General features: G+C 46.0%; 1 protein-coding gene across 6 annotated transcripts in view; it reads right to left on the bottom strand.

The window, feature by feature from the left end:
- LOC110538747 (uncharacterized) overlaps window positions 1-14,761 on the bottom strand; it is a 44,409-nt gene that overhangs the window by 16,070 nt on the left and 13,578 nt on the right. For 3 of the 6 annotated variants that reach the window (XM_036943107.2, XM_090193430.1, XM_036943116.2), the window contains 10 exons: window positions 11,596-11,687; window positions 8,765-8,849; window positions 5,995-6,081; window positions 5,592-5,729; window positions 5,149-5,241; window positions 4,527-4,649; window positions 3,862-3,939; window positions 3,399-3,465; window positions 1,696-1,746; window positions 247-396 (listed from right to left, as the gene is read on the bottom strand). In XM_036943107.2, coding sequence (XP_036799002.2) covers window positions 247-396; window positions 1,696-1,746; window positions 3,399-3,465; window positions 3,862-3,939; window positions 4,527-4,649; window positions 5,149-5,241; window positions 5,592-5,729; window positions 5,995-6,081; window positions 8,765-8,849; window positions 11,596-11,687 — 964 coding nt within the window. Of the gene's footprint in view, window positions 1-246; window positions 397-1,695; window positions 1,747-3,398; window positions 3,466-3,861; window positions 3,940-4,526; window positions 4,650-5,148; window positions 5,242-5,591; window positions 5,730-5,994; window positions 6,082-8,764; window positions 8,850-11,595; window positions 11,688-11,799; window positions 12,164-14,761 lie in introns of those variants that run through there. The other 3 variants (XM_036943091.2, XM_036943102.2, XM_090193434.1) reach the window with 2 other exon arrangements.

Genomic DNA, 14,761 nt, shown 5'->3' with positions numbered 1-14,761 from the left:
ATTAGAACTATAGAACTCTAACTAGGGCAATGGGCCCATTTCATCAACTCCGAAGCACTAATGTGATCCTAAAATGGCATGATTGACTTAAATATTGTTCCGAGTTCACTTGACACACCAAAACCTCTCACTCTCTGTAGCCAGCAACTCAACTCTTACGTTACTATAAAAATCATAAGCCCAAAGATATTGACAACTTCTATACATCCCCAAAAGGTTACGTGAGGATAAGTGTGTTTTATGTACCGTCCAGTCCTGAGTTGAGGAGGTGCTCTCCCAGGTCGCAGCCGAACACCCTCTCCTTAAGAATGCCTCTCTGTTTGAGCTTCTGCTTGGTGGGCCTGGACTTCATAAAGGTGCGCAGGAATCCTATCAGCTTGCCGTGCTTCTTAGAAACTGTCAGAGGGGGGCGACAGAGAGCTGCTGAGTAATGAAACTACAGTGGGAAAGAGAGACTATTGTGGTGGATGAGGGGTCCATCTTTGTGAGGGGCGTGTCTTTGTGTGTACAGAGAAGTGCCTGCAAACGTGTGTGTGTGTATCCACATGTGAATGTTTAACATGAATGTCATCATCGTCATCGAATATAAAACGGGTGAAAAGACATCAGAAAATAGGAGAGTTTAGTGGGAGCTGGAGCATGGACACTAGTAGGAGGCTGGGTCGTGTTCTGGACCAATGAGCCACGACCACCAACATCATTAGAACAATAAGCAGCAGCAGATTACTTGGACGCATGGTGAAGACTAGGATTAAGGAAATAATGATTGTCATTGGTCATAATAAACCTGTATCGTCTTCCTCTAAAACAACGACTTGCTTCTCATTTATACAACAAGCTCCATTGTGTTCCTATGATTTATGGGTGACTCTAAAATACATGTACACTAATTCTACTCTAAAAACATCCTCGCCACTCCTGCCATGCTGCATGTGAACAGCCCTAGGCTTGGCTAGTTGTATAAATGGCTATTGAACGTTTCCAGGTTGGCTTAAGGGGAAATGTGTTATACAGGCCCTGCATTAAGGGGAGAGATGAGGCATTAGGAAAGATAAGGACGGTGGAAGGACTCTGATTAGATGACAAATAGATTAATGAGAGAGAGAAATTCAATTTCAGTTGTTGTTACCAGCAAGTCTTAGGTACCAAGGCTGAGGAACTGAGAGAGAAAGAGAGAAAGAGAGAAAGGAAATAGATACAACAGGAAGGCGGTTGGAACACCAGCTAAATACACTGTTGTTCTGTACTTCGCACTCCCAAAACAGAGATATACTGTGGTCGGAGATACAAATATGAAGATAGCCAAGATGTTGTGGTGACCACATTAGGCAGGCAAAATTACCTATGGGCTGAGTAATTGTGAAACTATGTGATCCGCTGTGTGTTTCTGGTTATAACACGAGGTCATGGATACTTTAATTAAAAAATTGTCTAGAGAGAGATATCATTTTATAATGTTTACTTAGAAGACTTACAAGACGAAGATACAAGGGAGGGAGGAAAAGTGGCCGTTATACACAGTTCAATTAAATATAAGCAATATATGCTTCATGCCAGAAAGAAAACATAGTAACCATGACAACTAGTACTGCATGTTGTCAAACTAATTTCAAGCCAGCCCCTGCAAAACCGTCGACACGCTCTGTGTAGACTGAATACTCATACAGTAGTGATTGATTGATTGCCTCTGTTTACCAGATGTAGGAGAGGGAGGTCCTGGTGCGCTGGAGTTGGCTGGATCTCCATCTGGAAACACAAACGTCACTCAATACATTTGATATTGATCTGGTGACACAGTGCAGGTGTACAGTGCATTCGGAAAGTATTCATACCCCTTGACTTTTTCCACATTGTTACGTTACAGCCTTATTCCAAAATGTATTAAGTTGTCCGTCCCCCCCCCCCCCCCTCAGATTACACACAGTACCCCATAATGACAAAGCAAAAACAGTTCATAAATGTTTGCAAATTTACTTTAAAAAAATGTAATTTAAAAAATATTACATTTACATAAGTATTCAGACCGTTTACTCAGTACTTTGTTAAAGCATCTTTGGCAGCGATTACAGCCTTGAGTATTCTTGGGTATGACACTACAAGCTTGGCACACCTGTATTTGGAGAGTTTCTCCCATTTTTCTCAAGCTCTGTCAGATTGGATGGGGAGCATCGCTGCACAGGAATTTCAGGTCTCTCCAGAGATGTTCGATCAGGTTCAAGTTCAGGCTCTGGCTGGGCCACTCAGAGACTTGTCCCGAAGCCACTCCTGCATTATCTTGGCTGTGTGCTTAGGGTCGTTGTCCTAATGGAATGTGAACCTTCACCCCAGTCTGAGATCCCGAATGCTCTGGAGCAGGTTTTCATCAAGGATCCCTCTGTACTTTGCTCCGTTCATCTTTCCCCTCGATCCTGACTAGTCTCCCAGTCCGCACCGCTGAAAAACATCCCCACAGCAAGATGCTGCCACCACCATTCTTCACCGTAGGGGTGGTGCCAGGTTTTCTCCAGACATGATGCTTGGCATTTAGGCCAAAATGCTCAGTCTTGGTTTTATCAGACCAGAGAATCTTGTTTCTCATGTTCTGAGAGTCTTTAGGCAAACATCAAGCGGGCTGTCATGTGCCTTTTACTGAAGAGTGGCTTCCATCTGGCCACTTTACAATAAAGGCCTGATTGGTGGAGTGCTGCAGAGATGGTTGTCTTTCTGGAATGTTCTCCCATCTCCACAGAGGAACCCTAGAGCCCAGTCAAGGTGACCATCAGGTTCTTGGTCACCTCCCTGACCAAGGCCCTTCTCCCCCTAATTGCTCAGTTTGACTGGGAAGGCCAGCTCTAGGAAGAGTCTTGGTGGTGACAAACTTCTTCCATTGAAGAATGGAGGGCACGGTGTTCTTTTGGTACCCTTCCCCAGATCTGTGCCTTCTAAACAATCCTGTCTCAGAGCTCTACAGACAATTCCTTCGACCTGATGGTTTGGTTTTTGCTCTGACATGCACTGTCAACTGTGGGACCTTTATATAGACAGGTCTAGAGAGATATATATATAGACAGGTGTGCCTTTCCAAATCATGTCCAATCAATTGAATTTACCACAGGTGGACTCCAATCAAGTTGTAGAAACATCTCAAGGATGATCAATGGAAACAGGATGCACCTGAGCTCAATTTCAATTCTCATAGCAAAAGGTCTGAATACTTATGTAAATAAGGTATTCCTGTTTTTTATTTTTTTTATTTTATACTTGTTTTCACTTTGTCATTATGGGGTATCGTCTGTAGATTTATGAATAAGACTAACGCAACAAAATGTTTGAGTACTTTTCAAAGGCACTGTATGTGACAATGTACAGTAAGTGGGATTCAGTATGGTGGTGTCATAACGTGTGTGTGTGTAAGCTACCTATTTTAGCGGTGGACTGAGGCTTCTCGTTGATGAGCTCCACACACTCACTGGGGAAGAAGCCCACCTAAAGTGGGGAAAGACCATCAAAGTAACTGAGGATAACAAGCACGGACACACACAAAAACACACACAATAGTTTACACATGACATAGGTTAAAAAAAACAAGAGCAAATTAGTTAAAAGTAGAAGCTTAGTGAAAATAGAGAACAGTGAAAGAAAGAAATATAAAGAAATAGAGGAAACAAAATGAGAAGGGAAAGGGAAGTACAGAAACATGGAAACGTGAGATAGTGAACGTAGCCATCATCTGGAGAACTGTTGTCCTGCAGCGGGTCTCTTCAGAGTAGGTGGGGAAGACAGGTGTGTGTGTGAGGGAGACAGGCGTGTGTGTGAGGGAGACAGGCGTGTGTGTGAGGGAGACAGCCAGCGGCGGAAGTCTCCAGTGATTGTGTTGTGTACCTGGAAGCCATGCTTCCCCCTCCACCAGTTAGAGTCCTCTTTGGGTGGCATATCAATTACAGACAGGATATCTCCCACCTGGAGAGAGAGACACAGACAAAGACATTAAACATTAAACAACCTCCGACTTCAGACAAAGTCTATAGGCAAACGAGCCAGATTACTTCATTTATCACCCCCACCATCTGAGCCAAAAGTACATCAACACACATAATACAGCCTCGGCAGTCAAAACACCAGCCCCAAAACTAAACATTATCCAGACACAACAAGCTGGATCAGGGCATAATATAGTCCTGCCTGAACTTATTTCAGAGAACAGATGAGAAACAGTTGCCATTCCTCACTTTGAGGAGGACAGGACAGAGAGGAGATGAGACAGAGAGCGACACAAAGAAAGAAAGAGCTAAAATGTGCCTCAGTGTATGGGTAACCCCATTCCAGGGTGCTCTGGCCCAGAAACAGAAAGAGGAGCAGTAGGAGGAGGAGAGGACAGGAATAGACAGAACATGAAGATGGAGGAGGAAAAAAGAGAAGGAAAAGGAAGGTGACAGCCAAACAGAGATACCAAGGCCCAGACAGAGGTGACACAGAAATCTGAAAACTAATACTGCCACTAATGTAAATCTCATGTGGTTCTGAGTATCCCTGCAGCAGCTCCATACCTCAATGGAGATCTCGTCGCTGGCCTGCGACGTGTAGCGCTTGATGACATGAGCAGCGGCGATGGCGGGAACGTTGAGCGAAGCTTCCTCTTTCAGGAGGAACCGATTCCCACGGTTGTCAATCTGGGAGGAACAGCAAACACAAACCTCTGTTGTTTAAGGAATAGACAGGCAAATAATTACACCACTTTCTCAATAACCCTTAATTATAGTAGTAGGGCTAATGCACAGGTGGTAAGACAAAGCCTGTCTCTCTAGCTGTCTTTCTCTCTCCCACTCTTCTTTGGTCTTCCCCAACAATTGTCTTCTTTCTCTGGCCAACTTCTTATGTTTCCATGTTTTTACAGCTTATTCTCACCTTCACTCTTTCTTTCAATATCTTCAGGGGGAGGGGCAGGCCCACTCCTTCAAAAAAAAAAAGCAGTCCCACTATGTTTTGTTTTTTTATCTTTATGGAAGAGATCGTACTACCGTGTGAAAGATGGGGAGGGAGAATCAAAAGGCAGTGGGCCAGATTCGAACCCATGCTGACTCTGGCATATATGTGAGCCGGGGTCAGCGGCTGTAACCACTGGACCACACAGGCCACGCTCTTATGTTTTCTGAAGATACTTAGTCTCACCTCCATCCAGGTGAGCACAGGCCCACAGTTGAGCTTGTTGTCCACGATCATGGAGAGGCGGCTCAGGTACTCCGACAGCAGCGGGGTGAAGATCTGATAAACAACAAAAACAACTGACACAGGACTTTTAACACACAGCTACTGTAGGAGCCGACAGCCATTTACATACATCTACTCCCAGATACCATAGATGAAGACAGGTGACCCAAATATCAACACCTGCTAGAATCAGAGAACAAATGTGTAGAGACAGACAGGTCACAGACAACCATGACTACATCACCTCGATGAAGGTCATTTCATGTCATTCTCAGAGGTCTTCATGCTAACCTACAGCGGTACCATTGACCTCCATACAGTACAGAAAAACATTCTACAGCTAATTCAGCCAGAATGCTACATAACCACCTCAACAAATAAGCTCTCCCACAGTCCCCACTCACCTCTACCCTGTCCCCGATCTCGCTGAGGGGTGGCAGGGGCAGCAGCTGGGAGTAACGCCGGTCGTAGATACACTGGTGGAGGTGAGCGTCCAGAGTACGGAACTCCTCATAGGAGCGCCGAACCATCCACATCTTAGCCTACATCACATAGAGACAGAGAGAGGGAAAGAAGAGGGGACATAAATATTCATGTGAGGAGGATAGCAAGGAAGGGGGGTAATAAGTCAGACAGGAGGAGAGAGGGAGGGGGAAATATATTCCCACACAAATTCTAAATATATACAAAATATATTCCCACTCTGTTCCACTCATACGTGTTGGTATGAATGTGTCTGGGTTAGATATAGCCCTGGCAAGGAGATGTGCTCGTGTTGGGCGAGGGTATGTGGCCATGCCCACTCACCTGGCAGGACACCTGCACCAGGAAAACCAGGTTTTTGGCAGAGCCCGAGTTCCAGCTAGCAACGCTCTGCTCATTCGCAAACTGCAACTGAGGAACAGAAACACACACACACACACTCAAGCATGGGTCAGAGGAACAGGAGGAGCAACTATACAAAACATATAGCCTACTGTACACTGAATAAGCAAACACACATACAAGGATACTGCAAAGCACCCTCCTATACCTACACACACGATCAGGATACATTATATCCAGGGAAATGGCAATCCTTGCCTGGTACCTTTTACACAACCTCCCTCCTAGTCGCCCAGATTCTGCATCTTCTAATAAAGTAGCCAACTAAATCAGAGGAGATCTTTCAAAATGGCCGACAAACAGCCAACAAACAGTATTGAAGTTTAATGGACTTAACAATGCAGAGAAAGCTGTGAAAAGACAAGCCTGCTAAACTAGTGACAACAGAGCCATGTGTCACTAATAGAAAGCCTCGGGTGGAGCCGTAGGACACCCATGGGGTTCTGGTGGCCCGGATGTACAAGCAAGTGGGCTTCTACAAACAAGCACAAAAGGAAAACAGTTTCTTCGTGTCTATTCTCTTTTTTGGGGAAGAGGAGGAAGAAGTGAGGGCGGTGTGGAGGCTCCAGGTGGATTAAAATAGAAAATACTTTCATCTGAAATGAGACCGGCAGTGTTGTGGACTTCGGAGCGTTTGTCTGGAGGACCTTCACATCAAATCCACTATGACTAATGCAGAGAGAGATACAGAGAGAGCAGCAGGACAGAAAGAGAGATGCAGAGAGAGGGAGAGAGAGAGACTCAGTGGAGGGCGGTAGGAAGAGAGAGAGAGATAAAGAGAAAGGAACCAGAGAGACTCAGTGGAGGGCGGTAGGAAGAGAGAGAGAGAGATAAAGAGAAAGGAACCAGAGAGAGAGACTCAGTGGAGGGCGGTAGGAAGAGAGAGAGAGAGAGAGAGAGATGCAGAGAGAGGGAGAGAGAGAGACTCAGTGGAGGGCGGTAGGAAGAGAGAGAGAGAGAGAGAGAGATGCAGAGAGAGGGAGAGAGAGAGACTCAGTGGAGGGCGGTAGGAAGAGAGAGAGAGAGAGATAAAGAGAAAGGAACCAGAGAGACTTAAGAAAGCAAATGCAAGAAAGAAGAAGAAAAGGAGGAGCTTTGGCGTGTGTTTGTTTCTGACTCAGAGAGCAAGGACAATGAGATGAGAATGGCCTCTTTCAGATCTCTTTTCTTCAGGGGCTTCAGACACTAATGAGCAGTGCTCCCTCAGCTCAACACACACACACTCCAGCACAGAGAACGAGAGCACAAACAGCTGTGCTGGGCGGGAAGAGACATGGAGGTAATAATGTCACTCACTACATCAGGTGTATGGTGTTCATCATCATGAATATGTTTAAAACGGCATTAAGTTACCTAATCCTTGTAATAGGATGACGTTACATTATCTATATCTAGAGAGGTATGAGTGAGAACGTCAGAGAAAAGAGAGTACTGCTGCTCTTCCACTATGATGCCCATGGACTGAAAATCAGAGTGAGTTTGTTTGCGCGTGAGTGAGTGAGTTTGTGTAGGTCAGGTACAAAGAAAGAGAGCCAGCCTCAGGCCTCAGCTGCTCTCCTCTCTCCACTGTGCCCACCACCTTCCGCCCATAGCCCTGATGTATTCTGACAGGAACACACACAGTACAGACATGCGGTACACACACCCACCCACCCACCCACAGTAACCCACAGTGAGACCTGTACTGTGAGGTCCTTAGTAGTGTGTCAGTCCTGTTCACATGTGATCATTACGACAGCAACACTACAGGCATGAGGCTGGAGTTGTCGTCACTACAGTAATATTACAGCATGAGGCTGGAGTTGTCGTCACTACAGTAACATTACAGCATGAGGCTGGGGTTGTCGTCACTACAGTAACATTACAGCATGAGGCTGGGGTTGTCGTCACGACAGTAACATTACAGCATGAGGCTGGGGTTGTCACCACTACAGTAACATTACAGCATGAGACTGGGGTTGTCACCACTACAGTAACATTACAGCATGAGACTGGGGTTGTCACCACTACAGTAACATTACAGCATGAGGCTGGGGTTGTCGTCACTACAGTAACATTACAACATGAGGCTGGGGTTGTCGTCACTACAGTATGAGACTGGGGTTGTCGTCACTACAGTAACATTACAACATGAGACTGGGGTTGTCGTCATGACAGCAACATTACAGCATGAGACTGGGGTTGTCACCACTACAGTAACATTACAGCATGAGACTGGGGTAGTCGTCTCGACAGCAACATTATAGCATGAGACTGGGGTTGTCACCACTACAGTAACATTACAGCATGAGACTGGGGTTGTCGTCACGACAGCAACATTATAGCATGAGACTGGGGTTGTCGTCACTACAGTAACATTACAACATGAGACTGGGGTTGTCGTCACTACAGTAACATTACAACATGAGACTGGGGTTGTCGTCACGACAGCAACATTATAGCATGAGACTGGGGTTGTCGTCACTACAGTAACATTACAACATGAGACTGGGGTTGTCATCACTACAGTAACATTACAACATGAGGCTGGGGTTCTAATGCAGGCCACTGGAACATCCAAAAGGACCTAAAACATTAGTAATAGATAGACATGGCTAAAACACACTTCATTTAGTCAGCCGGACATTTTTGTAGTTTACATTTCTAAAATGGGCATTTTAGCCCGCACGCACAGTCTTGTGTCAAAACCTACCTCGATGGAGCCAAACTCCACATTGTCATAGTGGAAGTGGGCACAGTCAACGAGCTTAGGGAAGTGACCTTTCACAACAGACAGCCTGAGATAGAAACACACACAGCAGTCAGATTAGATGAAATAACAGCATTATACAGTCACAGTGTGAGAGTCACAATACAGAGAATGTATTTGTCTTGAACAGCAGCAGACCAACATTGTTCTAACGTTAGTGCAGCAGTAGAAGCCCTGTATACAGTCTGTCTATGTTTGGGTGAATTAGTAGACCTACACTTAGGTTAGAAGAAGCTCCAGGACAAACAAAACTGTAGCTATGGGACAAACTGTAGCCAGGACAAACAAAACTGTAGCTATGGGACAAACTGTAGCCAGGACAAACAAAACTGTAGCTATGGGACAAACTGTAGCCAGGACAAACAAAGCTGTAGCTATGGGACAAACTGTAGCCAGGACAAACAAAACTGTAGCTATGGGACAAACTGTAGCCAGGAAAAACAAAACTGTAGCTATGGGACAAACTGTAGCCAGGACAAACAAAGCTGTAGCTATGGGACAAACTGTAGCCAGGACAAACAAAACTGTAGCTATGGGACAAACTGTAGCCAGGACAAACAAAGCTGTAGCTATGGGACAAACTGTAGCCAGGACAAAACTGTATCTATGGGACAAACTGTAGCCAGGACAAACAAAACTGTAGCTATGGGACAAACTGTAGCCAGGACAAACAAAGCTGTAGCTATGGGACAAACTGTAGCCAGGACAAACAAAACTGTAGCTATGGGACAAACTGTAGCCAGGACAAACAAAGCTGTAGCTATGGGACAAACTGTAGCCAGGACAAACAAAACTGTAGCTATGGGACAAACTGTAGCCAGGACAAACAAAGCTGTAGCTATGGGACAAACTGTAGCCAGGACAAACAAAACTGTAGCTATGGGACAAACTGTAGCCAGGACAAACAAAGCTGTAGCTATGGGACAAACTGTAGCCAGGACAAAACTGTATCTATGGGACAAACTGTAGCCAGGACAAACAAAACTGTAGCTATGGGACAAACTGTAGCCAGGACAAACAAAGCTGTAGCTATGGGACAAACTGTAGCCAGGACAAACAAAGCTGTAGCTATGGGACAAACTGTAGCCAGGACAAACAAAACTGTAGCTATGGGACAAACTGTAGCCAGGACAAACAAAACTGTAGCTATGGGACAAACTGTAGCCAGGACAAAACTGCATCTATGGGACAAACTGTAGCCAGGACAAACAAAACTGTAGCTATGGGACAAACTGTAGCCAGGACAAACAAAGCTGTAGCTATGGGACAAACTGTAGCCAGGACAAACAAAGCTGTAGCTATGGGACAAACTGTAGCCAGGACAAACAAAACTGTAGCTATGGGACAAACTGTAGCCAGGACAAACAAAACTGTAGCTATGGGACAAACTGTAGCCAGGACAAACAAAGCTGTAGCTATGGGACAAACTGTAGCCAGGACAAACAAAACTGTAGCTATGGGACAAACTGTAGCCAGGACAAAACCGTAGCTATGGGACAAACTGTAGCCAGGACAAACAAAGCTGTAGCTATGGGACAAACTGTAGCCAGGACAAACAAAACTGTAGCTATGGGACAAACTGTAGCCAGGACAAACAAAACTGTAGCTATGGGACAAACTGTAGCCATGACAAACAAAACTGTATCTATGGGACAAACTGTAGCCAGGACAAACAAAACTGTAGCTATGGGAGCTTGACAGTGACCGTGGTTCTCGTATGAACAGAAACCACCCTGGGCAGACTGCTTTGCATGTCCCTACTCCTAAATGCCCACATAGACTGCGGCAGTTCCATGGCATGGTGATTTTTGCAGCTCGACGTTTATTGTCATGAATCTTGCCCTGCAGGCAGATATGAGCGATTTCTGCTAGATGGGCCAGCTGCAAAGTCAAAATTGGCTACATTATAAAAATGTATGAAAACAAAAACGTGTTTTTGGTCTTAAATTTAAGGTTAGGGTTAGACATTAGGTTTAGCGTTGTGGTTAAGCGGTTATTTAGTGGCAATACAAGGGCCAAACTTGATCAGTGACATCCCTCACTCCTCTAAGCTTCACATTACATCAACCTCCCACTGTCAACTACCACATAACCTCACAGCAGCCAGGGGGAAATGAAACTGGGGACGTTCCTGTTTCACAGCACTGCGTGGGCCGTAAGGGGAGTTCTGAGGTTCTCTGTATGCGTTTAAACTTCTCTCTGTCCCGTGTCTCTACAGAAGTGGTTTAAGACCTGACAGGGATGTCCATACAAGGGCAGTCATCACAGAGCACAGCTACAAAGTATAGTGGACCTGAAATACTACAGTCTATATAATATACACCCTTCCTCTCAGTCTATGCTTGGCATCCCTTGTCTGGCACCAAAGTTCCATCGGTGCCTCAGGTTTTACATTTCACACCACTTCTGCGTCCTGTAACTACACTGCAGTCACATTTCACACCACTTCTGCGTCCTGTAACTACACTGCAGTCACATTTCACACCACTTCTGCGTCCTGTAACTACACTGCAGTCACATTTCACACCACTTCTGCGTCCTGTAACTACACTGCAGTCACATTTCACACCACTTCTGCGTCCTGTAACTACACTGCAGTCACATTTCACACCACTTCTGCGTCCTGTAACTACACTGCAGTCACATTTCCCTTGTGCAGGTCAGCAGTGTACTTGGTCCACCCTCTTTAAAATGATCTTTAACTGTTCCAATTCACCCTCAGTGAAATGATTTAGACCTGGAGGGCAGTGTGCCAGTCTTAGTGGCAGTCTCACCTCTTGCTCATCTTCCCCTTCAAGTTGGCAGTGGTGCCCACGGAGCGGGTAGTGGGCTCCCCGGAAGTGTCCAGATTATCGGTGCTCCAAGCCTTTGGGAGGTAGATTTGGAAAGAGGAAAAAGACACATAGTAAAACACGACAGTCAACAGGCCACGTTACATGGTGTCTGTCTGTCTCCAGGGGTGGTGGTCAAGACTGTACCTCAAAGGGAGATAGGGAGGACACGAATCTCAAGAAGACATCAGATATATCTAGATTGACTGTAGTAACTAAGTATGGTTTATAGGCTACACCATCTACAAAATCTTTATACAGCATGGCTCTTCCTTCTTGACGGTAATTTGACTCTGTCAAAGCAACTTCCTCAGCCCCACGATGTCACTCCTGACTACAGTACATAACATGCAGAAGATACTTACACAAACACAGCACAACTAACACCACTGCAGAGGACAGAGCAACCTGTAGTAGTGGTAGCTGTGTCTGATTCTACTTCACATTGTGTAGCAGATATAAGCTGTTAGTTAGTAAATCCCTGTCCCCCTGAGCGTATCCAGTCCTTCCTGTCAGGATCTGCATGACGATGCAGTAGCCGTCACACAGCGGAGCTGAATGCACATTGACTCAACAGCAGGTGGAAACACAGCTCTAACCATCACACGGTTCACACCTTCACAGGCCCTACGGCAAGTCAGACACACACCCCTCCTCTCCCTCTGGCTTTAGGTTTACCTTCACTCATCTCTAAACCAGCATACAGCCATGTAATCGTCATCATCACAAATGAACGAAAGACAAATATGTCCCTCTTTTCATTCTTACCTCTCTCTCTCTCCCGCAATGTCAATATTCACCTCCTTTCCATATTATCCAGCTGATGAATGCAAACCAACACACCCACACAAACAAGTAGCAGCACAGATGAGCTGTCAACCACCAGAGGGAATGAACATCAATCACTCACTGTGTGAGCACACACACACACACACACACACACACACACACACGGCTTTGGTAGAGGCTAACTGAGGTCATTTGTCTGTTGTCAGGAAAATATGTCCCAAATAGACTAAGGGTTGTAATATACACAGGGTTGTCTCCTCCATGAGATGAATTGGTGACAACTATCTCCATTCACAAGAAAGACGGTGAGAAATGGTTTTGCCCAGATGGGGGGAGGATGGGATGGGAATTTGGCTAAAAGTACGTGGATGAGTGATTCCCAATTCTCCTTAAAATACTCAATGGGATCAAATATCAAAACCCCACCTGAACAAGTGTAGGAGAATCTACCACTTTCTCAGAGAGTTGGCCTGTCTTACAATGTCTCACTCTCACATGCCAACAGCAGTGACAATAGCAGACTGGATACAGTTTGGAAGGGTGCAAACCAGGTTGAAGATCAGATTCTCCACTACTTGGCCTGTCACAGGCTCCTGAAACACCTTTAAAGGATACAGCAATGAAAAGACCTGGGCTTTTAAAACCTTCCCAGTTGTGAATCACTTGTGATTGGGGACAGCGCGTCTGTTCACAGGTTATTCCTCAGCAGAGGATGCAGAGCTGGATAGAGTACTGCAGCTCCAGGGAAAAACATTACTCCTCAGAGTATTGGCCTAGGATCCGTACTATTACTCCTGGGACTGACCTTACCCACACAAACTGGTCCTGGTCAATAGCTTAGGGACAACTGACACCCTCACCATTCCTGAGTGAGTGGGAGAGTGGACGAGCGAGCAGCTGGCATAGGCTTGCTGTGGTAAATTGACTGTTAACAGTACGCCTGGACAGCCCTGCCTCCACCTGGTATGTGTGTGTGTGTACACGCTCAGCGGGGCCCTTAGAGGCTGAAAGCACTGGGGCTAAACTGGGCACAGCTAGGCTTCATCAGAATACATCAGAGCTGCATCACTCCAGCATTGAGTGTATCACACACCAAGATGTGTCTGTTCAGCCCTCAGTACAGCCCGGCCCCTTAGAGGGACTGAGTCGAGGCTGACAACGTGGCAACAGCAGAGAAACTCAACGAGCTGAGAGTCCATCATTACAAAGCAGGGGATGAGGTATTTATAGACAAGAACCCTGGCCTGTATCCAGTCTGCACTGACTGTCTGCAACATGCATTCATTCCATCTCCAACATTGTAAAACCTTAGTACACCACCCGACTGGTACATTAATGGATGCTAAAGGTCATTAGCGGACCACGTAGAGGACCACGTCATGTCGTTGCTCTTCTAGCAACTCACACCCCTCTTCACTCTACACCAGGCTAGAGTTTCACGGGCAGCCAGTATGGAACAACAGGCACCTGAAACTGGATCTGCCATGGAAGCCACCGCTCCCAAATAACAGTTAGCTAGACGGTCAGAGACACAGGCAGGCGGTCAGAGCAGGGCAGTATCCACACACAACAGTCAGGGACAATACCAGCCGTTAATCCTAAGAGACTAGGCTCTAGTAGGTATTGTTGTACAGCAACAACGCAGACAGGTCTTCTTCAGACCAAAACCAAAGACATGAGAAACCTAATGGCATTCAGGCAGGGTAATAACCCCTGCAGTCACTCACTCACACCCCCTCATTGATTCCACAGCATCCCTCTTTCTCTCCACTTCTCCTGTTCTCTACCTTCCGCATCCTCCTCTTCTTGAACATATTGAGGGACCCTTCCCAACCCTTTCAAGGGGAGCGGGGGTTCTTTTTAGATGTTGGTGTAATCTATCTCCAGTGCTATGCATCTCCTCTATCTATCCGTCTGTCACCATCGGTCTCCCATGGATACTTCCGCCCAGCCATCACAGTCACCCCTGTCCCCTCTCAGTGCATTCTGCTCAGAGGGACAGGTAAGTGGTTACGTCTGCACGCGTGTGCACAGACACATACTTGAATGTTGAACATTTCACAGTGTGAACACACACACACACAGCGATCTGAACCCTGGGCAATTGCCAGAGCTCAGGCTTCTCAGCTGTTCTGTGAGAGGGGCAGGAGACGGACTGACGGGCGGTCGGTCGGTCGCTTTATATAAACGCTTGGTTTCTTTCCTAATCTATCTGGCGACAACTGGCAGTTATACAGGGCAACACAACCTCCACATCATAGCAAAACCACATAAGGGGGCTATAAAAAGGTGTCACGTTTAATGCTTCGACAAGGCCAAG

This window comes from Oncorhynchus mykiss, chromosome 2 (genome assembly GCF_057628025.1).
Source record: "Oncorhynchus mykiss isolate SJ-2025 chromosome 2, ASM5762802v1, whole genome shotgun sequence".
Classification (NCBI taxonomy): Eukaryota; Metazoa; Chordata; class Actinopteri; order Salmoniformes; family Salmonidae; genus Oncorhynchus; species Oncorhynchus mykiss.
Note: the sequence above shows the minus strand (reverse complement) of the source record. Positions and strands in the feature narration are given on the sequence as shown.